At 52.3% G+C, this 19980-nt stretch overlaps 1 protein-coding gene across 2 annotated transcripts in view; it reads left to right on the forward strand.

The window, feature by feature from the left end:
* Positions 1–17455, forward strand: part of CLU (clusterin) — a 445162-nt gene extending 427707 nt beyond the window's left edge. For both annotated transcript variants that reach the window (XM_063123702.1, XM_063123701.1), the window contains exons 2-9: positions 2724–2838; positions 6233–6381; positions 8033–8200; positions 8696–9158; positions 11191–11304; positions 12881–13110; positions 15567–15748; positions 17228–17455. In XM_063123702.1, the coding sequence (XP_062979772.1) occupies positions 2751–2838; positions 6233–6381; positions 8033–8200; positions 8696–9158; positions 11191–11304; positions 12881–13110; positions 15567–15748; positions 17228–17234 (1401 nt within the window). In that variant the 5' untranslated portion in view covers positions 2724–2750 and the 3' untranslated portion in view covers positions 17235–17455. The remainder of the gene's footprint in view (positions 1–2723; positions 2839–6232; positions 6382–8032; positions 8201–8695; positions 9159–11190; positions 11305–12880; positions 13111–15566; positions 15749–17227) is intronic.
* Positions 17456–19980: the final 2525 nt, after the last annotated feature.

Genomic DNA, 19980 nt, shown 5'->3' on the forward strand with positions numbered 1-19980 from the left:
AAGAGACACAAATCAGGTACTGAGATCTCTGTTGCTGGACCAGTTTCCAGGGGTATTTCTTTCGGAAGGGAACTGAACACGTCTTGCCCTTGTGCCTTGCTGGGTGGCTGACAGCACTGTGGGACTCTCTTTCTCCGAGGCGGCTGACGGAGGATGCCGGGACCCGAGAGGGGCGGCGTTTGGAATTCTCCTTCTTGGTTGCCAAAAAGAGCAGCCAAAAGGACTGAGGGGCTGAACTCCCCCTACAAGGAAAGGTTCGGAGCAATCTCTTGCTGCTTGTTTCCCACGCTGCGGCGCTCTGTGTAGGTCAAAGGCCTGCCAGGTCCATGTTGCATTTCATACAGTTGTTACTTGTTGCAGGGACCTCAGGCACACCCTGTCCCTCAAGGCAGCCCTCCCGTTTGGGGCGGCCCTGTGATCCCGGCACTCAAGTAGGACAGCTTTGTCCCTGGGAACAATGTGTGCCAGTCGACAACCCTGGTTGCGGGTAGGAGGCCCAATCCTTCTGTGAGTCCTGTGTGGAGCGTTGCAGAATTCTTGGCCTCTCTTGTACGGCGCTGGCGGTGTCCCTGTGGAGAAGCAGCACCGATTCCCTTGGCCAAATCTTTTAAGAAGTTGTGCTTTTCTTTGTCTTTAAAGGCTCGTGTTGCTGTTTTATTCTGAGGGAGGTTGGACACCAGAAATGCCATGCTGTCGGGCTGGGGGAGGGAGGGAGGAGGCTGGGGTTATGTCTTAGGGCTGCAGCCTATACAGTGAAATCCTCTGCATGTCTACTCGGAAGGAAGGCCCACCGAGTTCAGTGGGGAAGTCCTCTGAAAACAAAGGGTAGAACCCAACTTAGAGAAGGCCCATTGAAGTGAATGGACTCACGTTAGTCATGACCACCTTAAGTCCCGTTCATTGCAGTGGGTCTACTATAAGTAAGGCTTTTGTTGGATTCTACCCAATGCATGCTTCTCCCCCCCCCTTTTAAGGAAGATCGTTTTTCTCTTGCGTGTTTGTGTGGTTTCATTCATTGATTGAATACGATGAAATTAATGTGTGAAGATTTCTTTAACTGGGCGACAGGCCTCTTGCGATGACGAGTCAAACCCGTGACGGACGGACACAGGAGCACCCCCCATCAGTGTGAAACACAGCCTTCTCCAGCCAGTATGGTCTTGCTGACTGAGGCTGATGGGAGCTGTAATCTGACACATGGAGGCTGGGGGAGGCTGGTCTGATAGTTCTGTTGTTCTTCATGCCGGCTTGTCTTTTGTGAGCTCTGAGCTCGCTGAAAGTGGCCCGTCCCCTCTCCTAGTGCTGGATCTGTTTCCTTTTCTTCTTCTTTTAAAGCCCTAGACAGGACTTGTGACTCACTTCCCCAAAGCAACCCCCCCCCTTTGCACCCCTGTTGCTGCCAAACTTTGCTCATAGTGCCGGGTGGGTGCCGGCATGTACTTGCAACTAAGTGGGTTTTTTCTTCCCTTTTAGCGTTACCTTGAGAAGGCCTGGCTCATTCTCATTCTGCCCCTGCTGGGATCTGCCGCGCCAGCCGTGCTGAAGACACATTCGTGAAGCCAGAGGCTAGCAGCGGGCTCCCCCCACCCCACTGCCAACTGATTCAGAGGGCAGCCCCCCCCCCCGGCCCCATTTCCAATCCCCTGTGAGAACAGTTTGTCTTCCCGCTCATCTTGAATGCAAGCAGCAGCGGTTATGTAATTCTTCCTCAGACAGGCGCAATGGAGGAGTTGCCAGGGAGGCGACCTTGGCACCTCTCCGAATCCCCCCTCTGGAATCTAGGCTTGCAGAAGCTCCTGGCTATGGGGCCTGGGAGAGTCAGCCAAGCTCCTTTCCCCTCTTTACGCCCTACGTCTTCTCCCTGAGACACTCCAGAAGAACAGCCTCCGAGGGTGGCTGTAGCAGGCTAGCCAGCTGGCTTCTCTTAGGCTGTCCTTGGTCTTGGGAGCTGGGGGTTGGGGAGGAAGGCGCAGGAACCTCCACCGCCTCCAAGGAGCACGGGTGCATCTTTTAGCCAGCCTCTCTCCCTTGGCTGGCGTGAGACGTTCGCTCCTGTTGCTGTGAAAAGAGCCTAGTGCGCTCCGGAACTGGGCACTCTTGCTCCCAAGTGCTGCTTTCTGCATTGCAAACCTGTGCTTCTTGTTTATTTTAAGAGCTAGGCTAGATCAAGCAGAAACCGTGTGTGGCCAGTGGGGTGGCCCCGATTCAAAGAGCATCTGACTGCAGTGGGAGTAGGGCAACTCGTCTCTGAGCCTCCCCCCCCCCTTCCAATTGCTTTAAAAGCTGATTAAGTGGGGAAATAATGCAAACAGCTCAAGTAGTTGCTAGGATCAGTTTGAGTGTCCGTCGTCTTGCACAGACAAGTGCGCTCCCAGGGAAACCGCGTTTGCATGCCGTGCAAAAGGACTTCTAGGTGTCTTTCCCCCCCAAGAAGGAACAAAAACAGCAAATGGATTTTAGTTTGAGGAGGGGAGAGTGATTTTTTGCATGCTGAGGTGTGTGCAACACTGTTCGACTGTCAAGGGGGCTTCTTAGGTATGGCGCCACAGGTGAGAAATTGGCTCCTGTTCTGCCCCCAGGCCTGTGCAAGCCCTGGACGGCCGCTATGTCGGCTGGCTTGCCTAGTGGCACCTGGGAGCTGCAGCCCTGGGGAACCCGTCCATTTCTGAACCCTCCTCCCCTTTCACACTGACACGGTTCTCCCGTCTTTTCTGTTTTTGCAGGAACCCAGACTTCCACCTGCTGAGGAGATGGGCCTCGCTGCTCTGCTCCCGTTGTTGGGGCTCCTGGTTTTCTGGGAGGGGGGCCACTGCGATGTCCCTCCTAATGAGCTGCAAGGTAAGCAGGGAAGGAGAGGGACGTGGTTGGTTCTCGGGGCTCTGTGGCAGATGGGCGGCTCCTGCTATTGGAGCCAGAAGTGGTGGTTTTTCTGGTGTGGGCCACGGTGGATTTGAAAAGGGCTACAGTGGACTTGAATTGCAACCAGACTGTGTGCGTGTTTACAGCCTTATTTTTGGGTGAGGAAATTGGGTGCAATTAGGCCATGTCTCGGAATAGGAGCTTGCTCCGACTAATCCTGTGCCCGTAACAGATGCCAAAAATCTGCCTTGGTGGCCACAGAACAACAACAACAACAGAAAAAGTGCTGCTCCGGTTTTGGCCTCTTCAGCCCTATTTCTAAACCCGCCAGCTGCACCATGAAGTCACTTCCCAGAACACTGAGTCACGGGCAGCTTGTGGCTAATTCATTCTGCCTCGTCAGGTCGCGATGTTTTGCTCGCACAGCCAAATTACGCAAGAGATGTGCAGTTGCCCGGTGGGGTGGGGGTGGGGGGCAGCGACTGCTGCTCCAAAGGGTGGGGGGGAAGGCGGAGCTTCAGAAGACACGGATAAGGCTTCCTACGCCCCCACCACCTTTCCCACCCTTTCCAGCGCTTTGATTTCTTCTCTCTCCCTCTGTTTCCTTTCGGGTGTGCGCACTCACATGCTGCCTTTCTCTCTCTGTCTCTGTCTCTCTCTCTCTCCACGCTGCAAGTTGGCCTTCCTCTGAGCCTCTCTCCATGCTGTTATGTGCCCGTTGGCACCCCCTGTGGCTGGAGTTGGCCACAAGCCACCGGCCGCTCCGGGCCAACTCTGAAAGGCACTGATGCCTTTTTGAGTTTGTCTGTGGCTGCCCCAATTGCAACCTTCGCCTCTCTTTCTCCCCCGCCCCCCCTCTCAGTCTGTGGCTTGTTTAGGGTGGCCTAGAGTGCTATGGTTGGGTTTGGATGATCTGGACCCGAACCCCGACCTTCTCTTGCGGACAATCGACCTTCACTCCTCATTTTCTCAAGGATAATAATAATGCCCAGCTTGTTACTGTCAGGCAATTAAAAGATAATTGGAGGAATATGTCCCCCCCCTCCATTCCAAACTCAATGCTGTTGACTTGACTCCTTATGAGGGAGTGGGGGGGCAGGGAAGGAAGAGAGCCTGGATTCCTGTCTGCGCAACAAAGGTCTGTAGCATCAAGGGATGGCAGCGCATAGGCGTGTGCAGAACATTCAATAGGGTGTGTATCCAGGTCATTTTTTTTAAAGGCCAACATTTATTGGACACTCAATCATAAACGACATTATTTTTATTCATTTATTTATTAAACACTGTAGACACCAATGCCTTGTTCTGCATTCAGCTTGCCTGACTGCGGGAGCGCCGTTGTAGGTGAGGGAGAGGCAATGAGGAGATGGTTCCCAAGCGCCAGCACTGGTGGGGCTTTGTGGTGACACTGGCCGGAGGAATCCTAGAATCCTAGAATAGCAGAGTTGGAAGGGGCCTACAAGGCCATCAAGTCCAACCCCCTGCTCAATACAGGAATCCACCCTAAAGCATCCTTGACAGATGATTGTCCATCTGCCTCTTGAATGCCTCTAGTGTGGGAGAGCCCACACCAACCTCCCAAGGTAACTGATTCCATTGCCGTACTGCTCTAACAGTCAGGAAGTTTTTCCTGATGTCCAGCTGGAATCTGGCCTCCTTTAACTTGAGCCCGTTATTCCGTGTCCTGCGCTCTGGGAGGATCGAGAAGAGATCCTGGCCCTCCTCTGTGTGACAACCTTTTAAGGATTTGAATAGTGCTCTCATGTCTCCCCTCAATCTTCTCTTCTCCAGGCTAAACATGCCCAGTTCTTTCAGTCTCTCCTCGTAGGGCTTTGTTTCCAGACCCCTGATCATCCTGGCTGCCCTCCTCTGAACACGCTCCAGCTTGTCTGCGTCCTTCCTGAATTGTGGAGCCCAGAACTGGACGCAATACTCTAGATGAGGCCTAACCAGAGCTGAATAGAGAGGAACCAGTACCTCCCGTGATTTGGAAGCTATACTTCTACTAATGCAGCCCAAAATAGCATTGGCCTTTCTTGCAGCCGTATCGCACTGTTGGCTCATATTCCGCTTGCGATCTACAAGCGATGTTAGCCTTCACCCCTCCCCCTCCTGGCCTCTTTGAAGTGTGGCTCCTGGCAGAGAGAGGCTTCCTGCTGAGCAAATCCTTTTCACTCCTGCTGCATGGAGCAATGGCGCACTGTTGGGGGGTGGCGCCGGCAGCAGAGTAGCCGGAGAGCAGCCAGAGGACTGTTCTCACTGTGTCTGGATCCCCCTCTGAATCCCTACTCAATGGCCCCCTCAATTTGGCACTTATTGCTTGAGACATTAGGGTGTGCCTGGGCACACCTGGCACACCCTTTGTGCACGCCTATGGGGCAGCGGTTGGGGAAGAGCGTGAGCGTGTGGGCTGCCCCATTCGCTGACCTCTGTACATTGATCAGAACCTATGTGGAGGTTTGGGTAAATTGTGAAGGAGTTGTGCGATATGGCTGTAAGAAAGGCAAATGCTATTTTGGGCTGCATTGAGCAGGGGGTTGGACTCGATGACCTTGTAGGCCCCTTCCAACTCTGCTATTCTATGATTCTATGAGTCTACTGGTAGGTTGGAAAACTCTATGGATAACCCATCAGGGAGATGTTTTTCAAGAAAGGTGTTTAAGAAATTTAAAATAATAATGATTTTAATACAATCTGTCCTTCCCTCAGGAGTTTAGGATGACACGCATGGTGCCTTCCCTCCCATTTTATCCTTGTAACAGAGCCAATGACTGTGCTGGCTACGGCTGATGGGAGTTGTAGTCCAACACCAGGTTTGGGGAGACAGCTACCATGCTGGCTCTCAGATATTTGTGGAGCAGGTCTTGAAGGCAGCCAGTGAATGTTCAGACACCAAATAAATCATTTCAGTGTTTGCAGCACTATGGTTCTAACTAACTTCCTGACTGTTAGAGCAGTACAACAATGGAACCAGTGACCTAGGGAGGTGGTGGGCTCTCCCACACTAGAGGCCTTCAAGAGGCAGCTGGACAGCCATCTGTCAGGGATGCTTTAGGGTGGATTCCTGCATTGAGCAGGGGGTTGGACTCAATGGCCTTGTAGGCCCCTTCCAACTCTTTTATTCTAGGATTGGAGCTGAAGTCCATTCTGTTTCCAGGCTTGTGCCAGCCAGAGGCCTTCAGGAAGCCCTCCAGGCAAGCACCTTACTTGCTGCTATTAGGTCTGGCTTTTAAAAAAAGCACCTTTAAAATCAGTACCGAGAAATTCTTTCTGTGCTGGAATCCTGGTGTGTGCGTGGCAGCCCCATGAAGCGGTATTGCTTTTGAGGTGACCCGTCTCCCCCCAGCTAAGTCTCTCCTCCTCCTTTCCTCAGAACTGTCCAAAACAGGAAGCCAGTTGATTGACACGGAGCTGGAAAACGCCATCAGAGGGATCCAGCAGATGAAGATCCTGATGGAGCAGACAAGCAACGACCACCGCGAGATCCTGAACAGCTTGGAGGACACGAAACGGCAGAAGGAGGTCCGTCCGGCCGGCCGGCCGGCCAAGATAACGCCCCTCCAAAATGTCTTGCTGTGGGGCCCATGCGCTTGGCTGGGGATTATGGGAATTGCAGTCCAACACATCTGGGGGGCACCAGAAGGGGGAAGGTGGCGTTTCTCAGGTTGTGCCAGTCATGGCAGGGAAAGGGAGCGCATGTCCTGGAAGCCAAGAGAACCTCTGAAGGCCAAATTACAGCGGATGTTGTGACCTTCCTGTCTAAAGTTTGGTTTTTGTTATGTTTTTCAAGGTTACCTTTTTCAAGGTTTTTATTAATATTATTATTTATTAATATTATTATCGCCCCTTTCTGTCAGAGGCTGACCTTACCACCGCAGTCCAGGCCCTGGTTACCTCCAGACTGGACTATTGCAACCTGTTGTATACAGGGCTTCCCTTGAAGCAAATCCAACGCCTACAGGCTGTACAAAATGCAGCAGCCAGGTTGGTCAAGGGAGTCCCGATGTGGTCTTCTATCACTTTGGTGCTTCAAGAGCTCCATTGGCTGCCGGTGGCTGCTAGGGTGCGCTACAAGGTCTTGTCGACCATGTATAAAGCCCTGCATTGCTTGGGTCCTGGATACCTGAGCGCTCGCCTCTCTCCTGTGTCTCACCATTGGCAGACTCGCTCTCAGGAGCAGGGCGCCCGGATGGTCCCCCACTACAAACTAGAATGTGGGGGGGCAGGGCTTTTTCAGTGGCTGCCCCCCCCCCCCGGTTATGGAGCACTATGTCACTGGAGATTAGACAGGCTCCCCCTCTCAATTGCTTCAAACGCCTTTGTAAGGCTTTTTTATTTTCACAAGCGTGTGGGGAGGGGGTGGTTTAAATTGGGGTTGAGGGCTTTTAACGGATCGAGGATGAGGGTTTTTAATGGAATTGTCTTAATGTGGGTTGAGGGTTTTTAATGGAATTGTTTTATATGTGATTGTAAAGCGCCTCGATGCCAGAAATGGTGAGGTGGCACCATAAAAATGCTTTAAATAAATAAAATGATAAATACATTTAAATGCAAATAGCGTCTGTGGGGGGAGGGGAGGGAGACTGACCCTGAATGGGCTCCGAGGGAACAGGGAGGGGGAGCGTAACCCTTTGCCCCCTGGCTGTGGTCCTGCGGAAAGCCCCCTTTCAGAAACAGGAGTGTTTGCATGGGGAGGAAAGGGTCGCCCTGATCCTGCTCGTTCCCACCACCCCTGTGGATGCGGGTCGCATTTCAGACCGCAACCCTGCACTTTAGAGGCAGAGACGCCTTTAACATCCTTCCTCGTTTGAGCCCAGGGTCCCCCCCCTGCCCCCGCTTGCACTCAGATTACGCCTTCGATGTGGGCAGTGGCGAGAGGCCTCCAAATCCCAGGTGCTGCGGAGCCTGAGCGAGAGGGTGCTGTCATGCTCACGCCTTGCTTGTGGGCTTTCCAGTGACCCCCGGCTGGCCGTGTGGGGAAGGGGACGCTTCGGTCTGATGCAGCGCTTCTCCTGGCTGCTGAGCTCGTCCCGCTTTCCCTCTCTGGCTTTAAACTGAGGGGGAGACGGGACCTGCACACTTCGCCCAGGCTCCTCCAAACCCAGCGCCTGCCTTCTTTGGGCAGGGCCGGTGGCCCGCTTGGGAAGGACTCACGGCCCGCTTTCTCCCGCAGGAAGCCCTCCTTGTGGCGAAGGAGGCGGAGAAGGAGCTGAGCGAGAAGGAGGTCTGCAACGAGACCATGTTGGCTCTTTGGGAGGAGTGCAAGCCCTGCCTGAAGCAGACCTGCATGAGGTTCTACACCCGGACGTGCCACAGTGGCGCCGGCTTGGTTGGCAGGCAGGTGAGCGGAGGGGTCGGGTTGGGGTGTGTGTCAAGGCTCGGAGGTGCCTTAAAATCTCTTATCACGTGGTCAGGAGGGGCAGGACACCAAGGGAGGTGTCCGCAGGGGCGTTGGTGCCCCCCCATTGGCACTGTGTTGGAGACCAGCTTGAATTTGGCCTGGCAACAAAACGGACAACCAGTGAAGACTGAACAAGGCCGGAGTTGCAGGCGCTGTTGGGCCAGCCCCGGGAAATGCTGCCTTACATCCCTTTCTGGCAGCATCTGCCCCATGAATTAGACCAGTGTTCCTCAACCTGGTGCCCGCTGGAGGTGTTGGACTGCAACTCCCAGAATTCCCAGCCTGCTGGCTGGGAATTCTGGGAGTTGCAGTCCAACACCTCCGACGGGCACCAGGTTGAGGAACGCTGAATTGGACCGTGAGCCGTAACGGACCGGAACTTCTTGTGAGCTTCCCTTTGGGATGACGCTATGGTTTTTGTCTCCTTTCCATCAGCTGGAGGACTTCTTGAATCACTCCTCCCCGTTCTCCATCTGGGTAAATGGGGAGCGCGTTGACTCCCTGATGGATGCGGATGACGAGCAATCCCGGCGGCTGGACGACTTGGAGGAACGCTACGGCCTGGTGGAGGATGGCGTAGATGACCTCTTCCAAGAGAGCATGCAGACCTACGACCAACTCGCCCCCTTCTTCCGCTCGCCTTTCAGCGGCTTCCGGGACACCTGGGCCCCCATCCGCAGCATACACCTCCCGTTCGCCGGCTCCCGCGTGGCCAGGAACGTGCCCGCCTTCTCTCTCTTCCCCAACAATTTCCGGCCCCATCATGACTTTCACCAGCTTTTCCAGCCGTTCTATGATATGACCCAACAGCTCTTTGAGCAGGCACAGAGGGCCATGGAGCGGGACGGGCAGTGGCTGGATGGGAGCAGAGGACCTTTCCTGGGGAGGTTCCTGACAGGTGAGCAGAGTTCCCAAGCTAGGGGAGCAGACCTGGCCAGCGGGGCCTCTGTCAGTCTTCTCAATTTGCCTGCCTGTTCTGGGCATTTGGTAAATATAGCAATAGTGTTGGATATGTACGCAGGTGTCCCTGGTATAAAAAGTGTGTGCGTGTACGTGTGGAGGCTGGTCCTCCAGAGTTTCCAGTTCTGACACTGGAGAGACCCTTGTTTGGAAAGGAAAGGAACCTCTCGTGCAAGCACTGAGTCATTACTGACTCTTGGAGGGACGCCAGCTTTCGCTGATGTTTTCTTGGCAGGCCTTATAGCGGGGTGGTTCGCCGTTGCCTTTCCCGGCCGTTATTACCTTTCCTCCAGCTTGCTGGGTACTCATTTTACCAACCTCGGGAGGATAGAAGGCTGAGTCGACCCGAGCCGGCTGCCTGAGACCAGCTTCCGCTGGGATCGAACTCAGGCCATGGGGAGAGTTTCAGCTGTAGAAACTGCTGCTTTACCGCTCTGCGCCACAAGAGGCTCCCAGACCCTTGTTTAGTTTGCATTTAATGTCAAGCCCTGTTTGGCAGGAGTTTCAGGGTCAGCTTCAGGGTCAACCTCTAGTTTGCTAGTCTGGATGCAGGGGCTAGCCAGGGTCCCAGCTTGCCCGCCAGTTGTGGCTCATAATTCTGGTTTAGAGAGTAAGGCACAGCTACCGCTTGCGGGTGTGTACCCCTGGGTTTAGTGTCGAGGTAGCTGAGTTTCTCTTGTTAGAGAGAAGACAGCTGGAAGATTTAATGTGCGGAGACACAGCCAAAGACAGCGAAGATAACCAGAAACCACAGTAGGCTTGAATTCTTCAATAACATTTACTGAGGTTTTAACTTAGGTTGATAAAAATATATTTACAGCATACACGGCACATAACATAATACTCACAGCAACAGCGCATACACAGGAGAGAAGTAAGGTACATTCAAACACTGGACATATATATATACATCAGATTATCTGTACAACCAATTTAGCCACTAATTGGCAATCAAGTCACCCCACAAAATGGCCTGCCAAAGTCCAGGTGGTTGGCCTTGACATTTAACAGCCTTCTGTATAATCTTCTGTGGGCAAACCTAGGCTCACTGCCTCCGATACTGGAGGTTGCATTTAGCCATCAGGGCTAGTAGCCATGGATAGCCTCCTCCTCCTCCGGGATTTTTCTCCAACCACCTTTTAAAGCCATCCAAATTGATGGCCATCACAACATCTTGTGGTAGAGAATTCCATAGTTAAAATATGTGTTGTGTGAAGAAGTCCAGCTGCATTCAAGAGGCAGCTGGACAAGCATCTGTCAGGGATACTTTAGGGTGGATTCCTGCATTGAGCAGGGGGTTGGACTCGATGGCCTTGTAGGCCCCTTCCAGCTCTGCTATTCTATGATTCTATCATTCTAAGTCCTTCCTTTTATCTGTCGTGTGCCTCCCACCCATCAGCTTCATAGGATAATGACTACCTTGGGTTCTAGTATTTTGGGAGAGGGAGATAAATGTCTCCCTGTCCACATTCTCCAAACCAGGCATCATTTTGTATACCTCTATCATGTCTCCCCTCAGCCTCCTATTTCCCAATCGGAACAATCCCAGTTGATGTAACCTTCCCTCATAGGGGAGATGTTCCAGCCCCTTCATCATTTTCGTTGCTCTTTTCTGCATGTTTTCCAGCTGTACAACATCCTTTTTTAGGTGTGGTGCACCGGCCGTTGGACATGGGATAGGGTCTCCTCGGATGACCTTTCCTCCCTCCTTTGTGGGGGTGGGTTGGGGGTGTTAGGGAGGGGGAGAGGAAGGACGCTCCAGGAACCGGAAAAGGGTGCAAGCTGCTCCCAGACTGCTCTCCACTGCCAGCCCCCAGCAGGGGTGGGCAGAAAGTAGACCTCGTGATGTTTTGGACTTTGGACAACCCTTGGTTTCCTTAGTGATGCCCCCATGTGCCTGAAACGCGCCCAGCAACGGGTCCGGAGGCCGTGGGTGTGACAGTGCCGTTCTCTTCTGCTCTCCTTGCCAGGGACTCCTGCTCCCAATGACAACCGCATGGTGTGCCGTGAGATCCGGCGCAATTCTGCCGGCTGCTTGAGAATGAAGGAAAAGTGTGAGAAATGCCAGGCGATCTTGGACGTAGGTGAGTCGGGAGAGGGCACCGTCTCCGGGTGGAGACTCTGCCGGCCGCCCTTTTCATCCTGGCCTCTATTTTGTGTCCAACGGCTCCTCCGTTTGGAAACCTCAAGGGGCGAGGAAACCAGGCGTGGGGGCTGCCAGCTTGAAGCTGCAAAGCAGAACTGGGGGGCCCTTAAGAAGCTGCCTTAGGCAGAGTGAGGATGTTCCTCCCCCTGGCCCAGGGCGCCCCGTTCCAGAAGCGCCCTACTCTCCGGGCGAAGGGAAGTCTTTGATGACACCTGTTATCTGAGATTCCTTTTCCTTTAGGGCTGGACAGCTTGTGGCTATCCAGATGTTTTGGCCTACAACACCCTAGCCAGCATAACCAGTGGTGAGGGACGATGGGAGTTGTAGTCCAAATACATCAAGAAGGCCACAAGTTGCCCAGCCCGGCTGTAACTGGACGTGCTGAGACATTCTGCAAGCCAATGGGGGGCTCCTGCCCCCAAACTTGCCCAGAAAGATCCAGCTGGCTTGGTGTGTTCAGGTGCAATTAAGGAACGGAATTTTAGCAGCCCCCCCTCCTGCCGGTCCCCCAACTATTTCAAAAATGCAACGTTGTCAAGGTACCTTACCATCAGTTGGTAACCAACCAATAAATGCAATTTCAGAATCAACAGCAGTAAAACCTCAAGGATAGCAGAGCAGCACTTCTTCAATTTTGGAGAAGTTCTTGGGTGTCCAGTGGTGGGTCACGGCCAAAGGCAGGCGCAGGGTCAAAGCACCAAAAACACCAGCATGTTTTAGTTTAAAACTCTCCCTGCCAGTAACTAAGCCTTAGAAGGAGAGGCATTCCAGGTTTTTAGAATGGGATCAAAACTGCACATTCGCTGGGAAACCACACCATGAGCAGAAAGGGGGAGGGGCTAGAGGGAGGGGGAGGGGCCGTCTGGGGAATCCACGGGGGTGGGGAAGCTTTCGCTCGGGGGCCTGAGGTTCAACACTGCTGCTGCTGCTTTTCATCTTCGGGACGCGAAGATTGGGGGAAGATTGCTGAAAGAAGCAGATGCCGTCATGGGCAGGGATGGCGCCTTCAGGGGCTCACTGTACTCTGCCTCGCTTGCCAGTCCAGTTTCCCAGCTCCTCGGCTTTCTGGGCCCACAGAATGGAGAAAGTATGTGTATGGTGACCTCCTGAAGTTTCAGGCGGGAGGTTTGAACCACCCCCACCGCCTGAATTCTCAATTCTCCCAGAGTGCAGGACACAGAATAATGGGCTCAGGTTACAGGAAGCCAGATTCTGGCTGGACATCAGGAAAAACTTCCTGACTGTTAGAGCAGTATGACAATGGAACCAATGACCCAGGGAGGTTGTGGGCTCTCCCACACTAGAGGCCTTCAAGAGGCAGCTGGACAACCGTCGGTCAGGGATGCTTTAAGGGGGATTCCTGCATTGAGCAGGAGGTTGGACTTGATGGCCTTATAGGCCCCTTCCAACTCTACGATTCTATGAAAAGGTCTCCTGTTGTAGCTGTTGTGACTCAGGATTGCTGTCAAGAGGGGCCTTTGATCTCTGATCCCTTTCCCTCCTCCCTGTAACAGATTGCTCTCAGACGGATCCAGACCAGAGCCTGCTCAGGGAGCGCTTTGAGGATGCCGTGCGATTAGCCGAACGGTTTACTCGGAGGTACGACGAAATCCTCAAGATGTTCCAAGAGGAGATGCTCAACACCACAGCCGTCCTGGACCAGCTCAACCAGCAATTTGGCTGGGTGTCCCGCCTGGCCAACACCACACTGAACAACAACGGCCGGCCTCTGCAGGTCATCACGGTGGGTCCCTGCGTCTGCCGCACACGCACCAAACAATGTGCTATTTCTCCACTGTGTCTTAACTCCCTGGGTGATATCAGGAAGGGCTGTAGCTTTTGCTGTGCATGGAAATGGTCCCAGATTGAGTCCTGAGCATCTCCAGTTAAAGAGGGATCCTAGACAGCTGGGCTGATACGGGCCATGGAGGTGGGGGGCAGCGGCTTCAAGCAGAGTAGACGACTCCACACTGGGGTGCAGTGGGATGGGACACGAACGGCCATTATTCAACCGGAAGCGGCCTCAGATGTTAGGTGGATTCGTCGCTGGCTACAGAATCAGACTCAAAGAGGACTTATCAATGGAACCTCCTCAAACTGGGGAGAGGCAACGAGTGGGGTGCCGCAGGGCTCAGTCCTGGGCCCAGTGCTCTTCAACATTTTTATGAATGATTTGGACGAGGAGGTGCAGGGAACGCTTATCAAATTTGCAGATGACACCAAATTGGGTGGGATAGCTAATACCCTGGAAGACAGAAACAAACTTCAAAGTGATCTTGATAGGCTGGAATGCTGGGCTGAAAACAACAGAATGAAATTTAATAGGGATAAATGCCAAGTTCTACATTTAGGAAATAGAAACCAAATGCACAGTTACAAGATAGGGGATACTTGGCTCAGCAATACTACAAACGAGAAGGATCTTGGAATTGTTGTAGATTGCAAGCTGAATATGAGCCAACAGTGCGATATGGCTGCAAGAAAGGCAAATGCTCTTTTGGGCTGCATTAATAGAAGTATAGCTTCCAAATCACGTGAGGTACTGGTTCCTCTCTATTCGGCCCTGGTTGGGCCTCATCTAGAGTATTGTGTCCAGTTCTGGGCTCCACAATTCAAGAAGGACGCAGACAAGCTGGAGCATGTTCAGAGGAGGGCAACCAGGATGATCAGGGGTCTGGAAACAAAGCCCTATGAAGAGAGACTGAAAGAACTGGGCATGTTTAGCCTGGAGAAGAGAAGGTGGAGGGGAGACATGATAGCACTCTTCAAATACTTAAAAGTTTGTCACACAGAGGAGGGCCAGGATCTCTTCTCCAACCTCCCAGAGTGCAGGTCACAGAATAACGGGCTCAAGTTAAAGGAAGCCTCTAAGGCCATCCAGTCCAACCCCCTGCTCAATGCAGGAATCACAGAATCATGGAATAGCAGAGTTGGAAGGGGTTAACGTCATCAGCTATAGAATCCACCTTCTTGAAGACTGCAAGGAAGATATGAAAAGCGAGTGTGTGAGCGCATCAACATAGAATCATAGAATCATAGAATAGCAGAGTTGGAAGGGGCCTACAAGGCCATCGAGTCCAACCCCCTGCTCAATGCAGGAATCCACCCTAAAGCATCCTTGACAGATGGTTGTCCAGCTGCCTCTTGAAGGCCTCTAGTATGGGAGAGCCCACAACCTCCCTAGGTAACTGGTTTCATTGTCATACTGCTGTAACAGCCAGGAAGATTTTCCTGATGTCCAGCTGGAATCTGGCTTCCTTTAACTTGAGCCCGTTATTCCGTGTCCTGCACTCTGGGAGGATCGAGAAGAGATCCTGGCCCTCCTCTGTGTGACAACCTTTTAAGTATTTGAAGAGGGCTATCATGTCTCCCCTCCATCTTCTCTTCTCCAGGCTAAACATGCCCAGTTCTTTCAGTCTCTCTTCATAGGGCTTTGTTTCCAGACCCCTGATCATCCTAGTTGCCCTCCTCTGGTCAACAGCTGCTGGTCAACCCTGGTCAACAGCTGTTTGGCTACTGTATGAACAGAGTGCTTGGCTAGATGGACCCTTGGTCTGATCCAGCATGGCTGTTCTTATGTTCTTAATGATGGGAGTGGCTGTCCAACCCACCTGGAGGGCAGCAGGTTGGAGAAGGCTGCTTAAAACATTTCTAGAACTCGTGCTGAAGTAGCTTGGGAACTCTGTTGGAACAGGACTAAAAGACATGGGTTAGGTAGGGTGACCCTATGAAAAGGAGGACAGGGCTCCTGTATCTTTAACAGTTGCATACAAAAGGGAATTTCAGCAGGTGTCATTTGTATATATGGAGAACCTGGTGAAATCCCCTCTTCATCACAACAGTTAAGGCTGCAGGAGCTATACTAGAGTGACCAGATTTAAAAGAGGGCAGGGCACCTGCAGCTTCAAGTGTTGTGATGAAGAGGGAATTTCACCAGGTTCTCCATATATACAAAGGACGCCCGCTTAAATTTTCTTTTCAATACAACTGTTAAAGATACAAGAGCCCTGTCCTCCTTTTCATATGGTCACCCTAGGGTTAGGGTGACACCCCATCGGTGTTCCATTTTGTGTCCATGCTGTACCCCGTCCACAGTTGGGAGAAATCGGTGCTTGCTCCTTGAGCAGGGGTGGGGTTGTGTTTCTGACCCGCTGCATGAGCTAACGGCCTTGGGGCCTCCCTTTTTCCTCCTCTTCAAAGGTGGTTACCAAATCCCCCAATCCAGAAGACCCATCTAAACCATCTGACACTCAGGTGACCGTCCAACTCTTTGACTCAAAGTCCCTTTCCCTGGTCGTGCCAGGAGATATACCTTGGGATGACCCCAGATTCATGGAGCTGGTGGCCGGGCAGGCCCTGCGCGAGTACAAGGCCAATGAAGTGTAAGTGCACAGCTGGATCAGGGCCTGGGAAGGGCGGGCAAAGTAGTCTCTTGGGCTCAGGCCCAAAACACCCATCTAACAGAAGGGCTTCTAGACTTGACGTGGAGCATAGTTATGGCCTGGTTTCCTTGGATGTGGTGGTATACCTGGGGCTCGCCTATCGGAAGGAGGCTGTCAGCAGTCCAGGATCTGAAACCCTCATCCTCCGAAGAAGAGGCTCTTGATTAAATGTTTCAAGGGGAGGATCCAGTTACAGAAGAGCTTAGTCAGGAGACTTCCACCTCCTCAGGAACCAGTTCCCCGGGGATCTTACATCCCTAGGAGGTTGCATTGCCATCCTTAAACTTTTGACGACTTCAGCCATGAAGACCAGGATGATCAGGGGTCTGGAAACAAAGCCCTATGAGGAGAGACTGAAAGAACTGGGCATGTTTAGCCTGGAGAAGAGAAGATTGAGGGGAGACATGATAGCACTCTTCAAATACTTAAAAGGTTGTCACACAGAGGAGGGCCAGGATCTCTTCTCGATCCTCCCAGAGCGCAGGACACGGAATAACGGGCTCAAGTTACAGGAAGCCAGATTCCGGCTGGAAATCAGGAAAATCTTCCTGACTGTTAGAGCAGTACGACAATGGAACCAGTGACCTAGGGAGGTTGTGGGCTCTCCCACACTAGACATTCAAGAGGCAGCTGGACAACCACCTGTCAGGGATGCTTTAGGGTGGATTCCTGCATTGAGCAGGGGTTGGACTCGATGGCCTTATAGGCCCCTTCCAACTCTACTATTCTATGATTCTATGATAGTCATTGTGAAGGTGGGGCTAATCAGTCTGAAGCAAGCTAATCCCCTACTTAAGGCTCAGTCATGAACTGCTGCTTGTTGGAACAACTCACAGACACGCTTGTTTGGCTTCCAGCCTCATCTCCACTCAAGAGTTTTCCGTGGTTCTGGCCTATTCCCATTCCTGTATCCCAGGAAACCTTATTTGCCCGAGACTTTGACGAAAACTCAATCCATAGTGGATAGCCTGTAACCCAGGCCTCGACTCGCCATAACAAGAGGTAGAACAGAAGAGAGGCTCACGTGGGCTTACTGTCTTGGGGTAAATTGGACCTAAGAGCCTTAACCGTTCCAGGCTAGAGATGGATTATGGAGTATCTCAAAGCCAGAAGCACCCTGCTGCCCGACTCTCTCTCTCTCTCTCTCACACACACATTCTGAACTCCAATTTTTTTTTGCCCCTCATTTGAGAATGAGCAGCGTAGGCCTTCAGTAAGGGACAAACGTGGGTTGGGGAAAGCAGAACAACAAACAAATGAATAAATTCCCCCTTTCACCTTCTTCACCCATGAGCCAGTTGGTGTCACTGAAAGAACTGGGCTCTGTGGGGTTTTCATGGAGCTACAAATGTCTTGTTTGGCTCTTCTTGAACCGTTGCAGCAGAAATGACGTTGTGGTCCTCCCCTCCTTCCCCACAGGGAGTGACTCTGCCTGCACCCCTGGATCTCAGGCCCACGACAAGGGAGAGAAAGAAGCCATCGCCTCCTGCCGCTCCTGCCTCGATGCTCTCATAGCGCTGCAGAGGACCTCCGCGCTACAACCCCCCACCTGTCTGCACCTGTAGTTTACACACTGTGTCGCCCGCCCTGTTTTGCTGCTGGGTCTTCACCGATCCAAAACTGAAATAAATGATTCTAGGCCCCACACTCCGAAATGTGCCGTGGTTTTAGTGTACGTAGGTGTGCGAGAAGCAGATTTGGTTGCATGATGGAAGCAGTGCGCTTTGCACATCAGGTCCAGTCATTACCAAGTTGTAAACTGCATGAGCTGTTGGCCACCGTGTGTCCTGGGCAAACTCAAATCGTACAGGGTCCCCAACCTGGCGCCCGTGGGCCTCACGGCAACTACAAGAGCCTCCAATGGCACCCACCAGCCTCCCCACTCTCTGCCCTATTCAAAGCTTTTATTTTTTAATTTTTTTTATTTATTTAAAGCATTTTTATGGCGCCACCTCACCATTTCTGGTATCGTGGCGCATTACAATCACATATAAAACAATTCCATTAAAAACCCTCAGCCCACATTAAGACAATTCCATTAAAAACCCTCATCCTCAATCCGTTAAAAGCCCTCAACCCCAATTTAAACCACCCCCTCCCCAGACTCTTGTGAAAATAAAAACGCCTTACAAAGGCGTTTCAAGCAATTGAGAGTGGGAGCCTGTCTAATCTCCAGGGGCACATTGTTCTATAACCAGGGGACCAGCCACTGAAAAAGCCCTGGCCCCCGCACATTCCAATTTGTAGCGGGGGACCATCCGGGCGCCCTGCTCCTGAGAGCGAGTCTGCCAATGGTGAGACACAGGAGAGAGGCGAGTGCTCAGGTGGTATCCAGGACCCAAGCAATGCAGGGCCTTATACCTGGTCGACAAGACCTTGTAGCGTACCCTAGCAGCCACCGGCAGCCAATGGAGCTCTTATTTATTTATTTATTTATTTATTTAGATTTATTTATATACCGCTCCTCATTGAAAAAATTTCAGAGCGGTGTACAAGGTAAAATGAAAATAAAAACAGAATAAAACAGTTAAAACAAAATTTAAAAAGAAGCAAAACAACAACAACAACACAGAAATCCAAGGCTGCATGTTAAAGAAAGGCTTCTTGGAATAAAGATGTTTTCAGGAGGCGCCGAAAGGAGTACAAGGTTGGCGGCTGCCTGACCTCCAGAGGCAGGGAGTTCCACAGGAGGGGGGCCACCACACTGAAGGCTCTTCCCCTGGTGGATTCCAATCGGAGGATGGATCTAGGTGGAACCACCAGGAGCAGGCCCTCAGATGACCTCAGTGACCGGGCAGGTTGGTAAGGGAGAAGGCAGAGCTCTCTCAGGTATCCTGGTCCCAAGTTGTTTAGGGCTTTGTACGCAAGTACAAGAACCTTCAACCTGGCCCAGTAGCGAATAGGCAGCCAGTGCAGCTCCCTCAGCAGAGGAGTTACATGCTGGAAAGGGGCAGCTCCAGACAACAGCCGAGCTGCAGCATTCTGCACTAGCTCCAGCTTCCGGAGCAGCTTCAAGGGCGGCCCCACATAGAGCTCATTGCAGTAATCCAATCTTGAGGTTACCAATGCCTGTACCAACGTGGTCAAGCTATCCCTGTCCAGGAGAGGCCGTAGTTGGTAAAAGGCACTCCGAGCCATGGCAGCTACTTGAGCCTCCAACGACAGAAATGGGTCTAAGAGTACCCCCAAACTACGAACCTGTTCTTTCAGAGGCAGAGCAACCCCATCCAGTACAGGCAATGAGCCTGTCTCCCGGACTCGGGAACCACTCATCCACAGGGCTTCCGTCTTGCCAGGATTTAGCTCTTGAAGCACCAATGTGATAGAAGACCACATCGGGACTCCCTTGACCAACCTGGCTGCTGCATTTTGTACAGCCTGTAGGCGTTGGATTTGCTTCAAGAGAAGGCCTGTATACAACAAGTTGCAATAGTCCAGTCTGGAGGTAACCAGGGCCTGGACTGCGGTGGTAAGGTCAGCCTCTGACAGAAAGGGGCGATAATAATATTATTAATAAATAATATTAATCATAGAATAGCAGAGTTGGAAGGGGCCTACAAGGCCATCGAGTCCAACCCCCTGCTCAATGCAGGAATCCACCCTAAAGCCTCCCTGACAGAGGGTTGTCCAGCTGCCTCTTGAAGGCCTCTAGTGTGGGAGAGCCCACAACCTCCCTAGGCAACTGGTTCCATTGTCATAATATAAAACCTTGAAAAATGTTAGGACATGAGACACTCCGCCCTCTTCCTAAACTTGCTGCAGATCAGCTGTTAGGGGGCAGGCAGAGAAGCACAGCCAGGCCTTTCCCCTCTGCTCTTCTCATTCCCAGCCTCTGGCCTGGCTATTTCTCTCCCTTCAGTGTCCCCAGGCTTTTCCTTCCCTTTTTAGCCTCTAGCCGTGCTCGTTCTCTTGTGGTTCCCTCCTCCTCCCCAGCCTCTAGCCTATTTCTCTCCCCTCCCATGTCCTTAGGTCTCCTTGGACTCCCCAGGGTCCCTGCAGCCGCCTTTACGTGATGACCCACAACCTCCGTGGGAGCCCCCCCCCTTTGTGGTGGTGCCTGCAGTGATTTCGCAAATTCCCAAATGTGCTCACGGGTCCCCAAAAAGGGTCTGGGACCCTAAGCTAGCGAGATACATCCTTATGGGAGAGCCCACAGTATGGGCTCTCCCACA

The sequence above is a fragment of the Elgaria multicarinata genome, chromosome 4 (assembly GCF_023053635.1).
Source record: "Elgaria multicarinata webbii isolate HBS135686 ecotype San Diego chromosome 4, rElgMul1.1.pri, whole genome shotgun sequence".
Taxonomy (NCBI): domain Eukaryota; kingdom Metazoa; phylum Chordata; class Lepidosauria; order Squamata; family Anguidae; genus Elgaria; species Elgaria multicarinata.